Source organism: Halichoerus grypus, chromosome 1 (genome assembly GCF_964656455.1).
Source record: "Halichoerus grypus chromosome 1, mHalGry1.hap1.1, whole genome shotgun sequence".
NCBI classification, from domain to species: Eukaryota; Metazoa; Chordata; class Mammalia; order Carnivora; family Phocidae; genus Halichoerus; species Halichoerus grypus.
Window position 1 is genome coordinate 49,219,221 of NC_135712.1, and position 26,638 is coordinate 49,245,858.

The 26,638-nt window shown below is 35.6% G+C and overlaps 1 protein-coding gene across 1 annotated transcript in view; it reads left to right on the plus strand.

Moving 5' to 3' along the window:
• Window positions 1–26,638, plus strand: part of ZPLD1 (zona pellucida like domain containing 1) — a 45,614-nt gene that overhangs the window by 12,112 nt on the left and 6,864 nt on the right. Inside the window, exons 2-8 of the mRNA XM_036114281.2 lie at window positions 2,147–2,367; window positions 5,501–5,682; window positions 7,102–7,174; window positions 11,594–11,691; window positions 13,036–13,116; window positions 23,382–23,553; window positions 24,801–24,909. Coding sequence (XP_035970174.1) covers window positions 2,147–2,367; window positions 5,501–5,682; window positions 7,102–7,174; window positions 11,594–11,691; window positions 13,036–13,116; window positions 23,382–23,553; window positions 24,801–24,909 — 936 coding nt within the window. The remainder of the gene's footprint in view (window positions 1–2,146; window positions 2,368–5,500; window positions 5,683–7,101; window positions 7,175–11,593; window positions 11,692–13,035; window positions 13,117–23,381; window positions 23,554–24,800; window positions 24,910–26,638) is intronic.

Below are 26,638 nucleotides of genomic sequence, written 5' to 3' on the forward strand. Positions count from 1 at the left end.
ATACTAATTAGAGAGGCTTAAGAGTGGAAATAAAGGAATCAGTTAGGAAGCTAACATAATATTCTAGGGTAAGAGATAATGGTGGCATTAGCCAAGGAATAGCATGTGGATGGAGAACAATCGATAGATATAAGATCTCATTTGGAGTTTGTAGAGACTCAAACATTTATTAAAATGAACTCTATTATTTTAGTAAAGAGCATCATTAAAAGTTATGGTTGCATTTAAACAACTAATGTTTCTGAAAGTTAATAGAGATATTCTCCCAATTTTAAGTAGTATTTATTATTTCCTGTGTGCTTCATAATGAATTTTACCTACAAAGGGAATATTGCTTGGAGTTGTCTATAATAACTAGTCTAATATTTGCCTTTTGACCATGAAAAAGATTTTCCAAAGATTTTCTTTCTTTCTGTAATGAGTTTAAAATCATAACCAAACAGAAATTTTCATTTTTACCTATTCACATTCTCAAAATATGACTCACTTTGCCAGCAAAAACTAGTACGGAGAATGAATACTTCAAAGCAAAATGCTATTGAACACTTTTACCCTTAGATTAGATTTGAGGTATTTAAGTCAATAATACTATGCCAACAAATCTTGAATGACATTTATGTATTAGTTAGGTGAACATCATCTCATTTACTAAAAATATCTTTTAGTTTGCTTCTTTTTCCTTTTTTTGAACAAGTGGAATTTCTCTAAATAGCTTAGTCAGTTTTTGTTTTGTTTGTGTCCACATTTTGAAAACCTGATGCTTGTTTTTGATTCTTTAAGTGGTAAAATGGAGTGTTAGAAAGTGGTAAGGTTACTGTATTATTTCGTAAGGCTGCCATAACAAAATGCCACAAAAAGGGTATTTAAAACAACAGAAATTTATTGTCTCAGAGTTCTAGAGGCTAGAAGTTGAAAATCCAGCTTTCAGCAATTCCATGTTCCCTCTGTCCTTCCTTGGCTCTTCCTAGCTTCTGGTGGTTTGCCAGCAATCTTTGGCATTCTTTGGCTTATAGATGCATCGCTCCAATTCTGTGTCTTCACATGGCATCCTCCCTGTGTCTGTCTCTTCATATGGCATTCCTTTTATAAGGACACAAGTCATTTTGGATTAGAGGTCCACCCTATTCCAGTGTGACCTCATCTAAACTAATTACATCTACAGTGACCCTATTTCCAAATAAGGTCATGTTCTGACAGACTGGGGGTTAGGACTTCAGTGTATCTTTTTTATGATGAGGAAGGACATGACTCAACTTATAACAGTTACCAAAAACAATAAAAGTGAAAGCTTCTGCCACTGGGAAATTGCCTCCCAATCGACCTCTCCATTTGCTACATATATTTTCTTCATTATAGGTAGAAAAATAACTAAATAGAGATATGAAAAGCTTGTGTGTGTGCATGCTCTCACCTCTATAGACCTAGAATGGATCTCATCACTGATAACTCATGGAATAGATATGGAAGTTGTGAAAATTGTGTTTTAAATTTCCACGTCTAGTTCATTCCTTTATTTTGGCATAGACATTGGCAAAATTTTCTTAGAGCAGGCTATGCACTTTTTTTGTAGTATCAACACATTTGTTTTCATTCCTTTTTCTCTAAAGTAATTTAACATAGGCAAAATAAAATGGAATTCTGACGGACAGCTTTTGTTCCTCCATCCTAGATAAGATGGGTTACAAAACACCAAAATGCTCAGCCAGTATGGCTTACAATGGATTTTAACTGCTTCTCCCTTATACTTGGGAAGATGCATCATTTGTAGTGAGTGTCACTACTCTGGACAGGCTATCTGAATAATTCAGTTACTCCAGCTCTGAATTTTCTCTGTAACCTGATTTTTTTCCACTTAATTCTCTAATCATTCGGTAATACTCAACTGATATTTAATGCACATCCTCTGTATACCAGACACAAAGAAACAGATATTTTCTAACTCCTAAGTAACTAAATCTAAGACTATTTTTCCTGGCTACTTTTCTTAACAACTTTCACATTGAATTATGATATATTCAACTATAGGAATCGGTTAAACAGACTGAAGGGATGAGTAAATATCTTAGGGGATGTTAGAGTTATTCTTGTACCCTGTATTGTGCTTTTGTGACTAATGTTTTTATATAGATATATATTTTTATTTCAGCTGAAAGAGACATCAATGTCTACTGTGGGGTGCAGGCCATTACAATGAAGATTAATTTTTGCACCGTACTTTTTTCCGGTTATTCTGAAACTGATCTGGCGCTGAATGGAAGGCATGGGGACTCCCACTGCAGGGGGTTCATCAATAACAACACCTTTCCTGCAGTGGTCATTTTCATCATCAATCTCAGCACCTTGGAGGGCTGTGGAAACAACTTAGTGGTAAGATAAGTGTGAAATTGTGTGCTAGGTTTGGGGTCACGACAAAAAGTCTCCCCATTTCATAAAATAATCAGAAGCCCAATCTTTCAAGAAAAAATTCCAATAAAACTGAGCAAATCATTTTCTTTGCCTGTTTGAGGCTTCAGACATACAATTTTATTTCCCAGTAATGGTTCTGCTTATTGTAGCTGAAAGTTGAGGGGACTGAGATCAGCTGTGCTATTCTAAACAACACTATTTGTGGGAGTGACATTGATGAACATTTCCCTACAGTTTATCATTAGCTATGCTTCTCATGCTTTTTATGGAACTATCTTATCATACAAAATTTGTTTGTTCTGGTGAGTTTGGCAATGAATCCCTTGGCCCCTTGCTTCTTAGTGACCTCATTCAGAAAGAAAGATGAAATATAGACTGGGAAACTCAGAATCTTCTAGGTCCATGTTTACCATGGAATGACCCACAGCAGTGTTTTGTGGGAGAGAGCTGTCAGCATTTTCAGTGTGATATTCTTCACTGTGTGGGACTGTCTTTTGAATTTCCAAATGTTTTTCATATCCAATCTTATTCATGAAATCCCAGTATATTGTTCAAAAAAGGAAATCTCTCTAGTCATTGTGAAAATCAAAATACTGCTTCAAATATTTCCACCCTGAATGAGAACAACTAGTCTATGCTATTCATTTATTTATACTTGCATTGAACACCAAAAAAATAAGAAGAAAGAAAGAAAGAAAGAAGAAAGAAAGAAAGAAAGAAAAAGAGAAGAAACTGAATAAGGAATTGATTCTCCCAGGAATTAAAATTAATTGAAGTATAAATATTATGATTTGAGGGGTGTTACACTGAAATTCATTGAGTACTGTTTTTTTCATTTTGCTTGTTTAAATATAATCTTATTGGTAAATCCTAGCACAGACAAAAAGGAGATACAGTGAGCATGACCACTTAGCCCAGTGAATGAGGAGAAACTGGCTTTTCCTCTTCATAAATTATTGTTTGGGATTAAAGGGGAAGGCTTAATTTCTCTAAGGGCAGGGTTTCTAAGACTTGATGGGAGATGGGAGACAGGAAAGAGAGATTTCTTTGATCTCCTTCTTTATCTTTTCCCGGAGGGCAGTTAGAATATTGTGCCCATGACCGTTTCCAAGCCTGCAGCGTGAGTATTGTTGACTCTTTTTATTAAAAACATTTATTCATCTCTCTGAGTTGTGCACAGAGAGGTTATGAGGTGGGCCTGAGGGAGAGTGATGCAGGCTGATTATTACATGTCTGTGTTTCCTTGTGGAGGGAGGAGCCCATATGGAGAGCCAAGGTTTCCCCCCTCCCACCTTACCCTGGGGTCTCTCCTTCAGGGCGCTTTCTTCTCCAGATTTAAGTCTTGCCCTGCTGCCAAGAAAGTAGTTCAGGAGAAATGCCAGGCGAAGCATCTGTGTGTGTGTGTGCACGTTCGCACGCGCATGTGCTATTTACTTTTTTTAAGGCCGAATAACTTGGGCATAAAAATTGCTATATACCTGTGTGTTGTGTTTGTTTTGTTTTCACAGAGTTGGTATGTTTAGTTAGCCAGTCAGGGAAGTGTGAGAGGAGGGGATTTGCTTATTTTTTCATTTTTGCCATAGATGTCACCAACTTTGGAGTCTTCTCCAAGGATAATCTTACATGGGAAAAATTAAGTAGACTGTGACATCACTGGATTAGAATAAAAAAATGTTTTCATTTGTAATGATTCTGGCTCTGTTCATGAATTAGCTTGATAATTGCCTCAGCTTTGCCCATGTACTTCTAGGTTCATGCATAAAGTTTATTCTATTGTTGAAAAGTAAGTATTACAGATTTCCATAAAATCTGCTGAAAGTATTTATTGAGTGTTATACTGTCTTTGACATAATGGAAGAAGCTGTATTCCTCTATGGTGTTATGAAAGTCAAGAACATTATTGATTATTCCTAAAATGGTGGTTCTTAAATTTTAGTGGGATTGAAGAATCCAATGAAAGCTAATCAGTCCCATGAAAATACACATATGGACAATATTTTAATATAACTTCTGGGAGTTCATAATCCCCCTGAAGCCCATCTATGAACTATTGCTCTATGAACTATTGCCCTGGAAAGAGATGAGGGTCTCCATGTAAGTATCACAGAGGAAAGCCCTCAGATTGACCCTCAGAAAATTTGTGACCTTAATTCATTTGTTCAGAATTTATCTCAGGGGTCCCAAGATGCTGGTGTCACTGTGTGATGCAGACCATGCAAAGGCAAATAAGACTAAGAGGACTCCCTACCCACAAGAGGCTCTGATTATGGTGAAGGGGACTGACAGTTCAGGAGACTGCTCATGCACCGTTCCTCTGCCTGTGATGGAGATGAGCACTGCCTATAGGGCAGTCAGGAGCTTTCCTGGGGAACAGGAGATCCAGGGGAGAAGCAGGATATGTCATGGTGAAGTGGGGGAGGAAGGAGGCAGAGGGAGCATGTGCGAAGCCACAAGGGCCTTGTAGCTGGGCATCATTTCTTCTTATTATTTTTTAAGGATTTTATTTATTTATTTGTCAGAGATAGAGAGAAAGGGAGCGCACAAGCAGAAGGAATGGCAGGCAGAGGGAGAAGCAAGCTCCCTGCTGAGCAAGGAGCCCGATGGGGCACTCGATCCCAGGACCCTGGGATCATGACCTGAGCCAAAGGCAGACCGACACTTAACCTACTGAGCCGCCCAGGTGTCCCAATGGTTGGGGTATTATTAGGCAAGAGTATGAGTCTGGAGATACCAAGCCAAAGTGGAAAACAAGATCAGATTAACAGGGATCTTTTAAGCCAGGCCACAGAATTTGGACCTTACTCATGAACATTTTTGAATTACTTTTTGTAGCCCTCTGAACATGTAATCCCTCTCCTTTCTTATTTATGAATTATGAATAAAGTGTCTTTGGTGAATATGAAGTTTCCTTTAGTTAAAAGACATATGTAATCACTTATAAATAGCATTATGTGTATATAATCTCAAAACCATGGCACGTTGTAGTTGAAATAGACCCTAGGAATGATCTGGTCTAATGTTTTATTTTGCATATGAAATGCCTAGATTTACATATATCTATTTAATCATTGAACTTGATCTACTGTTTTAATAGGTATCCACAATTTCTGGAGTCAGTGCTTATGGAAATGCAACTTCAGTACAAATAGGAAATATTTCGGGATACATTGATACTCCAGACCCACCAACAATCATCAGCTATCTACCTGGGCTTCTTTACAAATTTAGTTGTAGTTACCCACTGGAATACCTGGTTAATAATACTCAGCTTGCCTCGTAAGTTCACATTCTATCCTTGCTTTCACATTCTGTCTTCATGTTTGAGTCATTTTTTTATCCTCAAGGGACTTATAAAAATAGCAGGATTTGTTGAGAATAGCCAAACTCAAAGTAATGGAAACCATATTAAGTCTTGTCTTTATCGATCGAGCAATCGATCGATCTGACATTGTTATGACCCATATCAACAGACCAGATATATATATACGCATATGTATTTCCCCCCAAATTAAAACTGGCTCAAACTGGTCAGATGTCTACCTGGGGGTTCTCCTCATGCCCTTTAGAATTGCCCAAGAAGCTAAGAACTCTGGGTGCTGATGCGGTCCAGGAGTGTCCTGTTTCCAGTGCATAGACTAGTTACTGCATGTCGAGTCTTGCTTGACTTCAGTCTCTGCCATAAGCTCTCACTGTTGGACTCTACTGCCTCAGAATCTGGGGACCACATGCCTCTTCTGAGGTGTCAACTGCACAAGTGCCGATGGTTCCCAAAGAGAGGTGACATCACTCAGAGCCAAAGAGCTTCGGATATGGACTGAGGTCATAGCCTTTTGCTTACAGTCATGCATTCATTCATTTTTCCCAAAGCACATACTCCAAGACAGGGTTATGTTCACCTTATAACATAGTCTTCTGGATTTGTCAAATAGTTTTGACAAAATGGATAATTGAGTGAAAACTTTCTCTCCTCAGATCTAGGGTTTGCTTTCACAAAGGTATAGTGATTGTTTAATCTTAGTCATGAGGGAACGTGGAGGCCGCATTCTGTTTCAGTTAAAAAAAATGATTACAGCTGATTTTAATGGCACAGTGATGATAAATACCTTGGTAAAAAGCAAGACTTGGAAGACAAGAAAAGAAAGGTTTTGAGTCAAAACGATACAGGGCTAGAGGGAAGTGAGTCATTAGGGTGTCACAGACTTACTCTGCTGCCCCTCTCTCCCCCAATAAACACATTCCTGAGCTGCAGTGTACATGGAAAGTCATTCATTTATTCAATAGATACTTATTATACTTCTACCATGTGCCATGCAATGTTCTAGCAGTGAACAAAGTAAAACAAAATCCCTGATCTCATGAAACTTCTCATGGGATTGATGAAAATGTACTTATATCAGATTCAAATTATATTGGAATGACATTTTTCTTTAAACAGTCCCATATATGCAATGCAAAATGCAAAGATGCCTTTGTAAATAAAAAGATCATGAAGAACAGTCTGTCTTTATTTGGTCTCTCTTGCTTTTTGATTATTTATCTGTTCAGTGATTTAAAGAGTGTGCCTACTCCAGGCCTAGTTAAAAGTATATCAAGCTTACTCAAGAGTTTTAGTGCCTTAAATTCAACATTAATGTATAACTGAAACTTTTAATTTAAAATCTCATCAATGCTTTCCTTTCTCTAAATCTATTTTAGGTCCTCAGCTGCTATTTCTGTGAGAGAGAACAATGGTACATTTGTCAGCACTTTGAACCTGCTCCTTTATAATGTAAGTTGATGGGTGAAGGATATTATGTTCCCTCTCACTGTTCTGAGGAGCCATTTATGCGGATGGATTTTATATCAAAATCCACCAAAAGCCACATTAACCCTGTTATACTTTGGTAACATTTATCCATCTTTACCAGCATTTTTATATATCTTAGTGATAAAGGTATACTAAAAACTCCATTACTTTCTAAAAGTTGATAAATGACTTCGATTTTATTTTGTAAATGTGATTCTACATAGTTACTCCAAGTGTCTATCTATATTTATATGTATATATTTATTTGTGTGCATGTGCGTGTAGCCATAGTCAGGGTCAAGATTTGGGAAGTAATATTTTTGTGATAAAAAGATAGGAAAAGTCCAAACGATACTTTTCTTGGTGATGAATGTGTTAATATTTTCAATATGGGTTTTGGCTGATGACAATTATGTCACATTTGAAATAATTTGGGTTGACTACATAGTATTGTCTAAACTCTTGTCATGTAAATATCGACAGTGGCAGCAAAACGTGAAAAATACATGGATTTCTATTTATAACTCTAACATTAATCCCCCAAATGATATTTTCATGTTGATTAAAAGTTTTTATTCATACATTTTAAATGCCTGATTTAAATATCAATTTTTCAATCTATCAACCAACATTTTTGTAAATTATGAATCTGATTTTTACATTATTATTCATGTCATCATGGCACTGAGTTATAATTCATGCAACTGATTTAAAAGTCAGTGCTTTATACTTTGAATATAATGAGCTATAAATATTGTAGTAGGACATTTTCCAAAGGCATTTAAAAAAATCATGTTTATAAGTTTGTAGTCTGACACCACTGAGTTCTAAACAACAAATTAAAATGTGTTGGAATGAAGATTGCCTTTCTGTCATTTCCAAACTTTCCTCTGCAAGAAGAAACTGCCAAGTTACTCGGTTCCACAATGCTCGGCAAATATGTGCCAATATTCATTCCCAATATGGCCAGATATTTATTATTGTTTTGAGCAATATTTTTAAATTGGAAAATTCCTATCTGTTGATTTATATGTGTAAGCTCCCTGGGGTAGAATTGAGGTGACTGGTTTGGATTCAGTATTATTTGTTATATTTGAATGAAACAAAGATGAAACTTCCTGATCCTAAAAAAGTAAAAAAATATACCCACATGGCATTTAATGACACCATTATTTTTTGTGAAATTAAACTATTCTCCTACTGGAAAAGCAGAAAATAGAAATTTAGACGTGTGGATTTGGGGAGAGCTTTGCTATGAGGGTCTTTCCTTTATCATTAGAAATAGTATTCTCCTGTTGCTAACTAGACATAATCCCTCAAAACTTGCTAGAATCTTAATGCTAAATAAAAGCCTGTAATTTGGTGATAACCTTAAGACTTTAATTCTGTGGTAAAAAAGGTAACCAATTGTTTGGTATCAGACTATAAATAAAATAGGTAATGTCAAAACACTTCTCATTTTTTTTTTTTGATGTGTCATGCTTTTTATTTGATAAGACTCAACATCCTGAGAGCTCTGATGGGAACAGGTTCTAAAAATATAATTCAGGGGATGCCTGAGTGGCTCAGTTGTTTAAGCATCTGCCTTCGGCTCAGGTCATGATCCTGCGGTCCTGGGATCCAGCCCAGCACTGGGCTCCCTGCTCAGCAGGGGAGTCTGCTTCTCCCTCTCCCCATCCCTCCCTCCCCCCCCACTCGTGCTCTCTCTTGCTATCTCTCTCTCTCAAATAAATAAAATATTTTAAAAAATATAATTCAGAAAACAGAATAAACACATCTCATTTTTAACCAGTTTGCAATAAAGGTGTCATTAATGGTTGAATTAAAAAATTAAATTGAATTTTAAAAATTATTTACTAAACAATTATTTAATGAAATTTAACCATTTCTCCACAAAATGTTTTTTTAATTAATAGACAAACTTTTAGAGCAGTTTTAGGTTTACAGAAAAACTGATCTGAAAATACAGAGATTCCCACAGAACTCCTGTGCCTGTACACAATTTCCTCTATTACTTACACCTTGAATTTTGGGGTATATTTGTTACAGTTGATGAACCCATATATATATTAACTGAAGTCCATAGTTTATATTTGGTTTCACTCTTCATGTATATTTTGTGGATTTTGATGAATGTTGATAACTTGGATCCATCATTACTGTATCATATAGAAGAGCCTCACTGCCCCCAACTACTTTTTTAACATGGCATGGATGTAATATTTTGCCATGATACAGGATGTTACCAAACTAGTAATTTATGCAAGCTTCCAGTTTTAAAATAAATAAGTCACAAAGGTGGAAAGTACAGCCTAGGGAATACAGTCAATTGTATTGTAATAACAAGGAAAAAAACCTAGTAATTTAGACTAGAAAAAAAAATTGGTTTCCTTTCACTAATTGATCTAAAATCATACTTATTATTTGTTTGGAACACTAACATTTAGTTGTCCATATGTAATTTCATTGCAACATTTCAAAATGAGTATTATTTTATAACCATCACTGGCCGTATCTTCCTATTTCACATGCAGAGTTTTTGACTTTTAGCCCATAGGAATGATGAAAAGTTATATACCTACTACTCTCATTCTTTGGAAAGGAAAAGTTGTACCTAGTTTGCATTCATGCAATTGTTTATATTTATGTATTCTGGAAGTGCAGTAAGTATACTTAGGAAAATTATATTTATAAAAAGGGATGACTTTTATTGACTATGAGATTTCCATAAATGTGGATTATTTTAAGTTGAACTGTGGCCTTATTTTTATGTAATATAAATGTATTGGTGTTCTCCTCTGTGGAAATGGAAATGAAGATGACTTTGTGAATTTGAATTGTACCTAAATACTAGTCTCTTCTGAGGAAATACAGAAAGAGTAAATCTGAAATAGTACTACAGTAATTATGAACATTTTTTAAAAGTTGAAGAAAAAAATCTAAAATAAGTATAATTGACTTTACAGACAATATTGTACTAACAAGAATAAAAAAGCAAATATACAAAACAAAGTAAAAAAAAAAACCTTTAGAAGCAATTTTAGGAAAAATGTGATAATTCATGATTAAACCACAGCTGAGTCACATCATTTGCAAATGACTTAGCAGTATGATACTTGTAAAAAGTAAACATTCTTCTGGACCCTGCTGATGCAAGTATAAGATCTGTATATTTAATGAAGTGGAATACTTGGAGAAGTTTGCAAAGGGAGCCAGAAAGATAAATAAAAATACTACCTATTAGAAATGGTTGAAGGAGCTATTATCATTTATCACAGAAATAGAGAAAATAAGTACAGCATATAATCCCTCATTTATCTGACTTTATTTGGGAATGAAATGTTCCATACAAGTGCAACTGTTTCAAAAGTAAAGTGTCCAAACCATAATTTTAAAAATTTATAATTTCAAAAATTCAAAATCTGTTGCTTTCTTTCCGGCCTTAAACAGAATATGCTGTGTATTTTGCCTTTGCTTGATGTCTTTGAAATTTCATAATGAACATTAATATTTTTCCTTTGCTGCAAAATATCACTGTCTTCAGGGTTACTAAATTTGGGGGAAACAGTTTGCTTGCATGCTAAATGATTTGACAGCTTACGTTTTTAGAAGTTCTTTTCTTTTCTTCTTTTTTTCCCTACAATTTTTTTCTGTTTTTTCTTCATTATCAAATTAAAGCTTTCACTCAATTTCTAACCTATTGATTTAATATTGTAAGTTGGGCAGTGATACAAATAAGCTCTTGAGAATTGTTATAAAATAAGGGTAAAAAGGTGGAAGTGAAGCCCTGAGACACCCTTCTATAAGTAACTGCCAAGGAATTCGGTGAAGGAACTCCATGGCATGCATTTTGGCAACTTAGAGGACATGTTGGTCTCTTTTTTGGTTTTCAAATACATTTTGGTACTTTCAAATTGCCAGATAAGTGATTTTGGGCAAATGAGAGATTATCAAGAGCATAAAGACCTATAACTCCAATGGCAAAGGGCTTAAACTGAAGTAGATGTAACTTAAAGAAACTGAGTATTAGCCACTAAGTAATTTAAGTAAATGAAGTATTAATTTAAATAAACTCTATTGACAATTGATTATTAAACAAGTTAAGTATTAACTACTGACTATTAACCATTGAATGCAATTTAAATACACAGAACACTAACAATTATATATGATAAGCCATGGAAACAAAAAGATTTATGCATGGAAATGAATTTGTTACTTGGATATGGTTTAAGAACAGCTCTGCTGAGAAACTAAAGGATTAACTAGATCCTTTTTGGGGTTGATTCTGTATATTTATGTTGATTTGCTCCCTTTTTTATATGACATTATTGTTTTGAGTGGTAAATGTGCTGTTTGGAAGACAATGACAGATTAATTGCTCATTTTTTTCATCATTAGGATTCAACCTACAGTCAGCAGTTAATTATCCCAAGTATCGGATTACCTTTGAAAACCAAAGTATTTGCAGCTGTACAAGCCACTAATCTGGATGGCAGGTATTTTCAAACTCTTTTCTTTTTTCTGTTGGTTAAAACATTTTGACTACGGAAAGCCTCATGAATCATAAAAATAGTACATTCATTTTTAATTTAAAAAATACTGTCATTGCCACACCGTTTAGGAATGCTAATAAGTAGAAATAACAAATTACAAAGATTAGGGAGTGACACTTACTTTGTGTCATTAATTGGAAAATAACAAGTCTTCCCATAAAGAAGGAGGGAGAATTACTGGAAGTGGCAGATCTTCTGGGATACCACAATGTTCTAGTCTTTCATCTGAAAGATGATGAATCAGATGTAGTCATTTTGTGAACACTGATGATTTGTGCACTTTTTTATGTGTATGTTATTATTTAATACAAATTTATTAAAAAAACAAGAGGACTCTCCTCATAATGATCTGGGCCAAAATTATATAAAATGATCCTCAGAAACATCTCCGTAAGAAACCCCAAATTGATCAAGTTTCATATAATCAAGTTTCATATGATCACGTTTTAGATAATCCAGAATGATCAAAATTGAAAGTGAATTCACAAGCTGAAGATCCAATCCAATATTATTATAAAGATCCAATCACATATTATTACATAAACTTTGCATCCTGAAGAGTATTCTCCAGTATACTCTGGAAATTTAGTTCTTTACCTTCTCCCTTTCTTTCTTAGTATTGCTGTTCTTGGATATATATGATTCTTTAAAATTATCTTATCAAATGCAGGATTTAAAAAAATTATTGTCATTTACTTCCTATAGACTAGTCATTTTTATAACACCAGAGTTAGAATGAAATAATGTAGGCACAGTATGGCCTTGTGGAGGAAGGCTGTGTATTTGCCTCATGGTTTTCTTTTACCTAAAACAGTGTCTATCATGGACTCCCACTCTCACCACCACTGATTCTGGCATAATTTTCAGTGTATAATTTATGCACCAAACTCTTTGTTGTATGTGGCATTGTAATATCTTCTGTCATTTTTAGAGATAGTAACTTCTGGAAACAAAAGGCCGTTGTTCATAGTGAACATAGAAGCATCTCTGTAGCTCACTTTTGGCTTTTGTTTCTTCAGACTTTGAACAGCTATCATGTACACAATTTTTTTGTGTATGTGATATTAGCCTTAACCCCACTTGATGTAGGATCGCAATTTGCTGCAGATTTTTAAACACCTTGAGCTTAGGAGAACATTTTAAAACAAGAAGCCTCTGAAATAACTAACAAAAATATAGTCCTATCCTGTGGGGGTAAGATATTTGTCAATATTTACTTCCCTTGGATTAGTAACTAATACTCAAAAGGAAATTCTGACTCTGGATTATGCTTACCTCTTTCTGCAGATGGAATGTCTTAATGGATTATTGCTACACAACCCCATCAGGGAACCCAAATGATGATATTCGATATGATCTCTTCCTTAGGTAAGCCTTGTATTGATAGCAAAGACCCAACTGTAGATAATTGAAATGAAAACTCCAAGTTACATAAACAAATTGTAGGACACTTCTGTAGCCTTTAACTTTAAAGTTTTACATTGTGAGCTTTTAGTCCTTACAAAGCTGGAAGTAAAACAGTTGAGAAGAGTTTTCAACACAAAATGCTGATAAAGCTATTGTTGAATGAGAACTGCAAGTAAGTTAGGTCCATCAAAGATGTTTTATTCATGTTTGGGACATATGGGAATATTTCACTGTCTTAGAAAAAGCATGGTTAGGATATTATTGGCAATCAGAGAAAGGCAGTGGGAGGTACTATTTATTCGCGGCTAGATTCTCATTGTATGTCAGGGAGAGTAAAATTAAAGTAATGGCCTGGATAATTTAGACCCCCAAATGCTTTTCTTCATTTATCATTATTTAATATGAAAGTATGATATAGCCTACTACTCCTTTTTTATCAGAGCCAATAACTTCAACTTCATAGACAATGATAGAGTGAATGTAATCTACATTTAGGGAAAGGGGACATTGATCATAAAAACATTCAATCATCCCAGTTTCCTTTCAGCATTTTTATCTGACAGCAGAGAAGACTTGAGAGTCAAGCAATGGCTTCTAATCATGCTTATAAAATGCAGCTGGCTCAGATCACTGCTGCTTATTGACACATGATGGGAGCAATATGATGGGAAACCAAAAGAATATGTTTTATTGGCTAATCAAGGTTAAGATGATGGTCAGAGGCTAGGTCAAACTGATATTCTTATATCCTATTGCTGTAAGTGTTAATTTGGGCAACATTTTTGGGAAAAAAATGTTAATATGTATCAAAAGCCTTAAAAAATTCCATATTCTTTGATGCTACACCCACAAATTTGGAAGAATATTCTAAAATATTTATGATTTCTGATCTATCATTGATATTTAAAATGCTAAAACTTGGGAACAAACTGGATGTTCAGCAGTGAGGAAATGGCTAGGTGAATTATGGAGAACTAGTGATTTGGGAGCTCATACAGGCACTAAATTATATAAAGCTATTTATAAAACAGAAAAAAAAGATTGGTTCTATTTTATCTTCTACCTTCCTGTCTTCTTGGTATTTTTATCCTTGGAAATATGTGATTCCTTAAAATTTAAGTGATTTGAACTATGAAGTGAAAGAATCAGCATATATAATTGTATGTACAATGAACCTCATTTGTATAATATATGATAGACTGTAAGGAAATACATCAACAGGCTGACAGTGGTTATTTATGCATGGTAGGATTGTGAACCATTTTGTTTTGATGTTTTTCTTATTTTCCAAAATTTCTATAATGATCACATGCTGATAATCTGGAATATGATCATCAGACTTCTAGTATGACTATGGTTTAGGGCTGAATCTCTTTGGTGTTCTTATTAGAACTATAGAGAGTGAAATGAGTAACTAAATCAGTTTCTCAAATGTCAGTGTTAGTGAAAGTAGGTGAAAAAGAAAACTGAGAAATCCCCAAATATGTGTTTGTGTTGATAAAAATAATTAAGATCAAGAGCAAATGGTGCAGAGGGAGGCCTGCAGGAAACAGTGTGGGGAGAGGTGGCAGGAGAAGCAGGGAAGAAAAGTCAATGTTAAGGGGTCCCGGTGGTAGCAGATTTCAGAAACAGCCAGGAGAGATGCACACCCAGAAGGAGAGGGTACCACTCTGAGTGGGAGTTGCCAGGAATGGGGCCGAAAACCAACAAGCCAATAGCCCTGGAGAATGTGGAGAATGAAGGGATAGAGAATGACCAGAGACTCAAAAATGGCAGAACTCAGAAAGTGCCAGGAAAAGTATACCTTCTAAAAAGTGAAGGATTCACCTGGGAAGACAAGGGCCTTGGTGGAAAAGGCTTGTAAGTGAAGCTGAGGAACATGGAGCTGATAGTAGAACTCTTAAACATCTTTAGGTTCAGAGAGGCAGTAGAGATAGTAGAACTCTTGAACATCTTTAGGTTCAGAGAGGTTCAGAGAGGCAGGGAAAACTCAACTATATTAATGCACATTAAATGGAAACTTGTCTGTCCCTCTAAAACAAAGGGTAACCTTGAGTTGAGGAAATCCTTGAGGAAGGTCATTACTGTTCCACATTGCCCAAAGAGTCCTCAGAAAAGGACAAGTCTAGGGAAATCCAACTCTTTCAAATGTGAATGTTAAGCAATGAAGATACTGCTTACAGTGTTCCAATGTACTACACAAGAAATGTAAAAAATAGCTGAGAAAAAAAAATTTAAAGATAAATTAAACTCACTGGAAAAGGTTGCTATGAAACAGATAAGATTTGCAATTAAACATTGCAACATTAATTTTTTTACTGAAAAGTAACCATAAAGCAACAAAAGCAAAATTAAACAAATGGGATTATATCAAGCTAAAATCTTCTGCACAGCAAAGGAAATCATCAACAAAATGAAAAGGCAATCTACTGAATAGAAGAAAATATTTACAAAACATATATCTGATGAGAGGCTAATATCTAAAATATATAAAGGAACACCTGGGTGACTGAGTTGGTTAAGTGTCCAATTCTCAATACCAGTTCAAGTCATGATCTCAGGGTTGTGAGATTGAAACTGGAGTCAGGCTCTGTGCTTAGTAGGGAGTCTGCTTGAGATTCTCTCTCTTTGTCTCCCTCTGCCCCCCTTCAAGTAAATAAATAAATCTTAAAAAAATAAAATATATAAAGCACTCCTATAACTCAACAGTAAAAAAACAATCTCATCAAAAAATGGGCAGAAGATATGAATAGATATTTTCTAAAGAAGACATAGAGATGGCCAACTGGTACCTGAAAAGCTGTTCAACACCATCAATCATCAAAGAAATGCAAACAAATACTAAATAGAGATATCACCTCACACCTGTTAGAATGGCTACATCAAAAAGATAAGAAATCACAAGTGTTGGTGAGGATGTGGAGCAAAGGGAACCCTTGTGCACTGTTGGTGGGAATGTAAATTGGTACAGCCACTATGGAAAACACTATGGAGGTTCCTCAAAAAATTAAAAATAGAATCACTATTTGATTCAGCAATTCCACTCTTGGGTACTTATGCAAGAAAATGAAAACACTAACTCAAAAAGATATATGCACCTCCATGCTCATTGCAGCATTATTTAAAATAGTCAAAACATGGAAACAACCTAAGTGTCTATTGATTGATGACTGGATAAAGAAATTGTGAATGGATATCATGGGAAAAAAAAAAAACTCTCATAGATATCATAGATACAGAGAACAGATTAGTGGTTGCCAGACACAGAGACTTGGGGGTGAGAGAAATGAAGTAAGTCAAAGGTTAAAAAAAAAAAAAGAAAAGGAATTGAAACGGCAGAGAAGAGAAGGACAATAGGGGAAGGAAAGAAAGAATAAGGAGGCAAGGCAAAAATTGTCAAGGGTGAAGAGAGGAGACAAGGGCAAGGAAAGTAATGGAAGGAAAGGGAAGGAAAGAGAAGGTAAATAAACAAGAAAAAAAGAAAAATTGATATCCTTCTTTGTAGTAAAAATAAATGACCTGAAAACATTCCTGGGAAGATTGAGTAGATAGAGTTTTGCCTATTCCTCCTGCTAAGTACAAAAATATCCCTTAATATTATATACAAAATAAATATAAAAAGATAAAAAGATGGAGATCAGGTTCAACCAGCTAGGTACTTTGAGACCTGATGAATGATATTGTGGTGAGTTCCTGGGTTTTCTTTTTGTCTCATATATTCCAGACTTAGAGCTGAAGAAGTTAGTAACTCAGAAATACCAGGGGGCATGGATATAAATAAATGAATGGGTGATAAGCCTGTCCAAATGAATGAATGAATGATGATAAAGCCTGTCCTCTCAAGCCAAAGTAAAACAGAAAACTTACACAATAATTGTACTACTCTGGTTTAATACCACAAAATAAAACCACAAAATAAACTGTGGCTTCATTCCCACCCAGGCCAACAAAGACTGAGTGGACAGCCAAATTTCCATCCTTGTCTGGCTGTAACAAGGTATCCCAATCTCCCCTATGGGATGATTTCAGAGAAGGCGAGTGGGGATTCTGTACTTCTACTCTCACCTGGCAATAGTGAAATACCCTTACATGCCCCATTGGGTTGATGTCAAAGGAGTCCCAGTGGAGAGTCAGGCATTTACTATTACCCCACAGTAACAAGACCATAGTCCTTGGGGTGTTGGTGGAAGGCCACTCCCACCCCAGCTTGTCAAGGAGATATTAGTGGGTGCCTAATGGGGAGTAGAAACTCCCACCCTACCCAGCATTAACAAGATCCCCACTCGTTGGGGGTCAAGAAAGTCCAAGAAGGAGTTTGGGTTTCTACTCCTATTTGGCAATAATGACAGCATCCCTCCTTCCCTGATGAAGTGTTGGCAAAGGAAGCCAGCTAAAATGCAAGGTTTATATAAGATCCTGAGGCTCATAAAATAATGGTCCAAATGTCCTAGGTTCAGTAAAAATCACTTGTCACAACAACAATCAGGAAGATCTCAAAATGAATGGAAAAAGGACAAAAATAAATGTGACAGGGAGTTTAGAATTATCTAAAAAAAGATTTTAAAGCAGTCATCATAAAAAGTTTTAACAGGCAATAGCAAACATGCTTATAACAAATGAAAAAATAGAAAGCCTTAACAGTGAAATGGGAAGTCTCTGAACAGAAATGGAAGACATAAAGAAGAAACAAATGGAAAATTTAGTACTTAAAAATACAATAATAAACAAGAAAATGAAATATGTAACTACCCTACCATCTAGCAATTGCATTCCTGGACATTTTTCTCAGTGATTATGAGGTTTATGTAAGAGACTCACACAAAAAAATGTGTACACAAATATTAATGATAACTTTATTTGCAATAGCCAAAAACTGGAAAAAAATGGATATTCTTCAATAGGTAAATAATTTAACTGTGGTATATCCATGGCATGAAATACTACTCCTAAATAAAAAAGAATGGATTATGATACACATAACATAGATGTATCTCTAGATAATTACAGAGTAAAAAAATCAGATCCCAAAAAGGTTACATATTGCATGATTCCATTTATATAGCACTTTGAAAAGATGAAATTTTATTAGGAAGGTTATTCTAATGTCTAAATGAAGTTCTCTTAAAAGAAAAATCATAGTGATGGCATGGTCCCTGGGTGGCTCACTTGACTGGTTAAGCATCCACCTCTTGATTTCGGCTCAGGTCATGATCTCAGGGTCATGGGATCAAGCCCTGCTTTGGTCTCCACACTCAGCAGGGAGTCTGCTTGAGATTCTCTCTCTCTCCCTCTCCCTCTGTCCCTTCCCCCACTTGTGTGCTCTCTCTCTCTCTCAAATAAATAAATAAATCTTTAAAAAAATTGTAGTGATAGTGATAGAATTATAAGAACTCAGGTAGGAAAGGATAGGACAGTAAAAGGGAAGGCTACAAGAATGAGAAAGGGGAAATGAAGGGGAGGAATCGGAGGGGGGAGACGAACCATGAGAGACTATGGACTCTGAGAAACAAACTGAGGGTTCTAGAGGGGAGGGGGGGAGGGGAGGGGTTAGCCTGGTGATGAGTATTAAAGAGGGCACATACTGCATGGAGCACTGGATGTTATATGCAAACAATGAATCACGGAACACTACATCAAAAACTAATGAATGTAATGTATGGTGATTAACATAACATAATAAAAAATACTTATTAATTACTAAACTGAGATTGTGCTGATAGATATTTTTACTAAAATTGAATATAAAAATTTTGAGTATAAATGCATATTGTTGAAAGTAAAGCATGTTATCTTTAGTATACACATACATATGATACTATGATAAAAACATAAGTCTATGGGAATTAAGGAGTGTATTTGTGATGAGCACCAGGTGATGTATGGAATTGTTAAATCACTATATTGTACACCTGAAACTAATCTAATAACACTGTATGTTAAATGGAATTTAAAATTAAATATAATTCAAAAAAAAAAGAATGAGAAAGGGGAACTGGAAGAATTTAAGATGGAATAGGAAAAAAATGTGTTACAGAAACATTTCTGTAAAACAGGAGGAAGACACAATTAGGTGTTCTATGGAAAATAGACACAGCAGAAAGCACAGTATGGGACAGAGAAAATAAAACTAGGAAGATGCAAATAAAAAGAAACAAATACAAAGGAAAAGATAAAAAGGATTAGAGTAGAAAGGATAGAAATAAAATGTAGGCCAAGGGAATCCAATACATGTCTAATATACATAATTGGAATTCCCCCTTCCCTACAAAGAATCCAAAATAATAGAACAAACAATTAAAAATATATTCCAGGAATACTTCCCTGAATTGAAGGAAGACTTACATCAACATAAAGAAAGGATGCCCTGTATGAAAGCAAAGGTTTCATCAAGTGAAAACAAGGGGAACTATAAAAAGACATAGTCAGAAATATAATAAAAATGGGAGACTTTAATTCCCCTCTCTCAGGAAACTCAGATCTGGTAGCCAACAATTAGGTAAGGGTATAGAAGATCTGAATGATATAGTCAGTGAGCTATATATTAATAGCTGACAATGCTTAACAATATGAAAACAGAAAGTCACCACTATGTAGAAGTTTAAAACACTTAAATAACACTTGGATCAGAATTGGAAATATGAACCAAAATTTTGCAATAAATGAAGTTCTTTGAAAAAACAAATAGAGAATCACAGGTTAAGCTAATCAAGAAAAGGGATGAGCAAATCCACAAAATACCCCAAAACATGGAAATGGCCCTACCAGATATTATACTTAATAATAGTTCTAAAATTATTAAAGGAATGTGATTATGCAAGATTAGCCACATAGACAAAAATTAGAATAGTGAGTTGAGAAATAGATCCAAAACATATGGGAATTTATGATATGATAGACTGTGCTATCACAAATCAGTAGAATAAACAGAGATTTTAAAAATAGTGTTGGACAGTGCATAACCATGAGGAAAATATCACTTGTGATTTCTTATCTTTTTGATGTAGCCATTCTAACAGGTGTTCATTTAATATACCATAATAAACTTTAAATAGATTATTAATTTAAATGCAAAACTACAGCTTTAAAAGTGGCAGAGGAAACCATATTAACATAAGAAATATTTTTAAAACTTGGGAGTAAGAATGATCCATCTTTGGTCCAAATACAGACATACCTTGGAGATATTGTGGGTTTGGTTCCAGACCACTCCGGTAAAGCACATGTTTCAATACAATGAGTCAATTGAATTTTTTGATTTCACAGTGGATATAAAGTTATGTTTAAATTATACTGTAGTCTATTAAGTGTGCAATAGCATTGTGCCTAAAAAACAATGTACATACCTTCATTAAAATACACTTTATTGCTAAAAAAGGCTAACCATCATCTGAGCTTATCTGTTTGTTGGTGGAATGTCTTGCTTCAATATTGATGGATGGTGGTTGCTGAAGGCTGGGGTGGCTGTGGCAATTTCTTAAAATAAGACAACAATGAAGTTTGCCACATTGGTTGACTGTTCCTTTCACTAACGATTTCTCTGTAGGATGCAGTGCTGTTTGATTTTATCCACATTTTACCCACAGTAGAACTTCTTTGAAAACTGGAGTCAATCATCTCAAACCCTGCTGTTTTAACAACTGTTTTTATATAAAATCCTTTGTTGTCATTTCAATAATCTTCACAGCATCTTCACCGGGAGTAGATTCCATATTAAGAAACCACGTTCTTTGCCCATCCATAAGAAATATCTCATTTGTTAAAGTTTTATCATGGGATTGCAGTAATTCAGTCACATTTTCACACTTCACTTCTAATTCCTAGTTCTCTTGCTATTTTCCCCACATCTGCAATTACTTTCTCCATAGAAGTCTTGAACCCCTCCAAGTCATCCGTGAAGCTTGGGGTCAACTTCTTCCAAAGTCTAGTCATTTGATATTTTGACCTTCTTCATGGCATCTAGAATGGTGAATCCTTTCCAGGTTTTCAATTAACTTTGCCCAGATCCATCAAAGGAATCACTATCAATGGCACCTATAGCCTTACAAAATGTATTTCTTAAATAATAAGACTTGAAGTCAAAATTACTCCTTGATCCTTGGGTTGCAGAATGGACGTTGTGTGAACTTGCTGGGTAACCTGCTGCAGCTTCTACATCAGCACTTGCTGCTTCACCTTCTACTTTGATGTTATGGAGATGGCTTCTTTCTTTAAACCTCATGAACCAACCTCTACGAGTTTCAAACTTTTCTTCTGTAGCTTCCTCATCTCCCTCAGCTTTCATAGAACTGAAGAGATTTAGGGCTTTGTTCTGGATTAGCTTTTGGCTCAAGGGAATGTTTTGGCTAGTTTGATCTGCTCTCCAGACTGCTAAGACTTTTTTCATATCAGTTATAAGGCTGTTTCACTTTCTTATCATTCGTGTCTTCACTGGAATAGCCCTTTTAATTTCCTTCAAGAACTTTTCCTTTGCTTTCACAACTTGGCTAACTGGTGCAGGAGGCCTAGTTTTCAGCCTGTCTCAGCTTTCAACATGCCTTCCTCACTAAGCTTAATTGTTTCTAGCTTTTGATTTAAAATGAGAGATGTGTGACTCTTATTTTCACTTGAACAATTAGAGGCCATTGTAGGGCTATTAAATGGCCTAATTTCAATATTATTGCATCTCAGAGAATAGGGAGGCCTGAGGAGAGAAAAAGAGATGGGGGAACATCTGGTTGGTGGAACAGTCAGAACACACATTTATCAGTTAACTTCACTGTCTTATAGGGGCATAGTTTGGGGGGATGCAAATTACAGTAGCAACATTAAACATCACTGATCACAGATCACCATAACAAATATAATAATAATGAAAAAGTTTAAAATATTGTGAGAATTACCAAAATGTGACACAGAGACAGGAAGTAAGCAAATGCTGTTGCAAAAATGGTGCCACTAGACTTGCTCGAGGCAGGGTTGCCACCAACCTTCAATTTGTAAAAATCACAATCTCTGCAAGCACAATAAAGTAAAGCACAATGAAACAAGATATGACTTACTAAAAGCCATACGATAAAATATTGAAAATTTAACATAAAAATAAAGCTCCTGTGTATGTATGAACACACACACAAGCACACTCAAGAAATGTCCAAAGCTAAGCAACAAAGTAAAATAATTTGCAACTTATATAACAAACAAGGAACTAGTATTCCTAGCACATAAAGAACCTGTAGGAATCAGAAGGAAAAAGCCAACAACAAAATAGAAATTTAGGCAAAGGACATAAACAATTTTCAGATAAAGAAATACAGATGGCTCTAATGTATATGAAAAGACGCACATAGTCATTTCCACTGACAAAAATGCAAATTAAAATTATATGGTGACAGTTTATTTTTCCTACCCAATAGTGAACAATCCAATTTTTTTTCCATATACTTCGTTGATGTAGCTCTGGGGGAAATAAGGATTTTTTTCAAACATTACTGGGGGAGTACAAAATGCAACAATATTTATAGAGGGCAATGTGGCAAAATCTATTAAATGATATTGTACAGATAATTCTGCATATGTTCAAAATAATGTATTATAAGGCTATTCATTATTACTTTGTAAAAAGCAGATTTAAAACAATGCAAAGGTACGTAAGTAGGGACCTGATTAAGTAAACACTGGTGTATGTGTGTGATGGAATACTGTATAGTATGCAAAAAGAATGAGGTGGCTTGCTAAATACTCATATGGAAAGATCCCTAAAATACCTTGCTAAATTTTTTAAAAGGCAAGGGACAAAACAATGTAGATAGTGTGCTATTGTTTTTTTAAGGAGGAAACAATAAGAATTCATTGCTTCAGCTTCTCTATGTATATACCCTGGGAGGATGCAGTAGCAAGTGAGGTCACCTCTGGCAGATCTGAATGTGGAGGTGGAATGGTGTGGACAAGGGCAATGATGGGAGGGAGACTTTGCACTACATATATTTTATACTGTTTGGATTTTTGAACCTTATGAAAGTATAATTCCTCTAAAATTTGATGGTACTATTATAATCAGAAATTGATCTGTTTAAACTTTACTATCTAGGTCACTCTTGTCGTATTTGTTGAGTTAGCTTATGCTCTTATTAAATATCTGTAACATGGCATGATTTTGTTAGGTCTTAATACTGCAGAAATTAGTTTACAATTTCCAGTGGGCTGGTAATCTCCAGTAACATCCTGTTTTCACATTCCCTAAAATGTAGCTGTGACAAAGATCCTCAGACCACCGTCATTGAAAATGGCAGAAGCCAACAGGGCCGGTTTTCCTTTGAAGTGTTCCGATTTGTGAAACACAAGAATCAGAAAATGTCCACCGTCTTCCTGCACTGTGTTACCAAGCTCTGCAGAGCTGATGACTGCCCCTTCCTTATGCCTGTATGTTTTTAGCAACTTTATTCTAAATTGTCAAATTGATCTAAGCTGAAAGGTTATCCAGTGTTAGGGACTAATTTCTATATAGAAAGTGAATATGCATCAGGCCAGACAGTTTGAAGTAGGGTTTATTTATTTATTCATGCAGTAGAGATCTATTGAATGCCTACTTTGTGCCAAGCATAATATTGGGAAAACAGACATGTGTGCATAAATTCTGAACTCATTTAGCTGATCTTTGAGGACCATGAGACAGTCATGGAAGAAAATAAGACAAAAATGTTACGGTACAAATTCAGACACATGCATGGGTTGTTGTAAGAGGCAGTATTCACCATTGTGAGAGAGTGAGAACAGGGGAGATTGGGAGTTTGATGGAAGACATGAAACCCGGGGTGTGACTTTGAAGATGGATGAACCCCAAAGGGACAAAATCAAGAGTGTGAGAGAAACCCCATTCCAAAGGCTGACCAAATTCACAGACACATAAGACAGAGTAACCAGGGAACTACCAGACCTTCAGTAAGGTTATGGGACAGAGTAGAGGATGATTGGAAAACCTAGGGAGGGGGTAGGGCCGGCTCTAGAAAGGTAGATTTGGGACTGATAGCCCAGGAATCCCTTGGATTACAAGTTAGAAGTTATAAAATAGGTGTGGATCTGAATTGCATACAGCCATCATATTAATCAGTTTCCTGGTGAATAAAAAAAGATATCTATTTCTGACAGTCCCCCTAAGGTCATATCAATATTATCCTGAGAAAAATGAAGGCACATTTTAAAATTTGAAATAGCTTTAATACGTTTTTATTTATGCTCAAATTCATGCATTTCTTCACAACAATTGATTACTTTAGTCCTAACTAGCTATATCAGATGGGGTTAAATGGTGAGTCCACATTACCGTGACTCTGCACTGACCAAAATTTCAGGAAAAGATTTATTAAAGTCTTGAGAGAAATAAAAGTAGAAAAGTTTGATAAACACAGCTCTTTTTCAGGAGAACCATTGAGCTATGTAAATTAATGAGGCAAAGCACAATTATAACGGGAGGAAATAAGAAATGTGGCCCAAGCCAGAATAAGAAACACTGTAGCAGTTATATGCAAAGTAATTAAATAAATGAACAGAAGTAAACGAATAAAATTAAACATGTGGTATCTCTTCCAAAAGAATCTGCTTTCCAAATGGCCATAAAGAACCAATTTTGTGCCGGTGTGGAATTTCATTTGTTTTCATTAACACCTCAGATTTGCGGCCACAAAGAAAGGAGAGATGTGGGGAGGAGGACCACTTGGAGCCCCCAGAGCACGTCTGGAAACGCCATCCTCTCTGCTGGTCCCATCATTACTCGGAGTGGTAGGAATATTCCTCCTTTTGTGTGTAGTAATAGATTGTTCCAAAATGGCTTATTACTTGGCTTCTAAGGAGAACTCAAAGTGGTTTCTAAACAGCACTAATTACCTGTGAAACAAGATAAACTGCTAAGCAACTTTAATTTCACAGTAGTTTCCTGTTTACTCAACTTTCAAAGGGCAATATTGTCTTTACAGTATTTCCCTTTTTGCACATGCACACACACACACACAAGTATACAAATATACCGTGCTGGACATGTTTCACTCTCCCTTTTTCCTGCCCTGCTCTCTGCCTCTGAAGACTGGCCTGTGTGAACTGCCCCCTTCCACTGCTTTGCCATCCAGCGTTTGGTTGGGTTTGGCCAGTAGGTGGTGCTATCAGAGGATGGAAAGTGAAGTTCACAGGGTTCCTCCCAGACAACTTTTCCCACAGAGCCAGAAACCTTCCCGTAGCCCAGGGAACTTGACTTTCTCTGTGAATTCCCTATATCTTTATAAATAGTCCTATTAAACTTTTCTTAAAATGCCCAGTTTGAGTACCATTTGTTTCTTCTCAGGATCCTGGATATTACATACCCCTTCCAGTCATGGTCATGAATCTAGTAGACACGACTGCTTATACACATATATTCTCGTATATACAAATATTTGTGCATGCATGTACATGTGCACACACTCTCCAAAGGGATACTGCTTTATATCGGTGTGAACCCGGAGACATTCAGAATCAACTGGGTACAACAGACAGGCAGGGTAAACAACACAAAGTTAAGTCAGAAAAACTGGTTCTAGCTCTAGCTTTTGTCTAAACAAGCTACATGACATGGGGTTTTATGTCACCTCTCTGGGCAAATATTTCTTCATTTTTAAAACGAGGGGTTTGAAGAAGTTGCCTTTCAGATTCTTACTCTATAGACTAAATTTGTCTTAAAAAAAGCAGAATAGATTATCCTTACTTTTTCTCCCATGCGCCCTGTTAAAGTTTTGCCTGAAATAGGTAATGAAGCAAAGAATGGTTTTGGCCTAAAAAGTTCAGACAAATGCTTGAATTATTCACTCCTCCGTGTTTGTGTAGACATAGCATTATTTAAAAACAAGTTAAAGTGTTTTTAAAAATAATGCAGAAATTTATTAAATATGAAGTTTCCAACTTCGTCTGCACTCCTTGAGGTTTGGTATGTGTTTTGAATGGTTTGAAAATGACCGATTTTTGGGTTGTGAAAGGCCCAATTCTTATCTCTGTCTGGCTGTCAGAAATAGCTCATAGAATTACACTGCATGGAAACTCAACTCTGGTTGCCAATAATTAGGAATGCTTTTGGATAGGCACAATAAAAAATATTTTTATTTCTATGGAGCATATCTAGAGTCAGTTTTATATAAGAGAAAAAAAACCCTTGAAAGTGGCATCTCTGCCCATGTTGAGTAGGTGGCTTTTCCTCCTTATTAACCTCCTTGCTTTCTTCTTACCTGGGCCAAATCAAATTTAGATATTACACATTTTAATTAATTTGTTAGTGTAAGATAAGTCTTTACAAAGACCAACATTTTTAAGATCACCAAATCCCAGTAAAGATTAACCAAGTAGAAGTTTCTAATTCTACCATAGCCAACCAGCCGTGCAGGTTTGTAGGTTTCACCTACACCATATTCACTCGCCCCAGATATCTGTGCTCAAACCTCAAACAGCTAATGCCTTGAGCACAATGCCTCTGATGTGATGCCTGAAT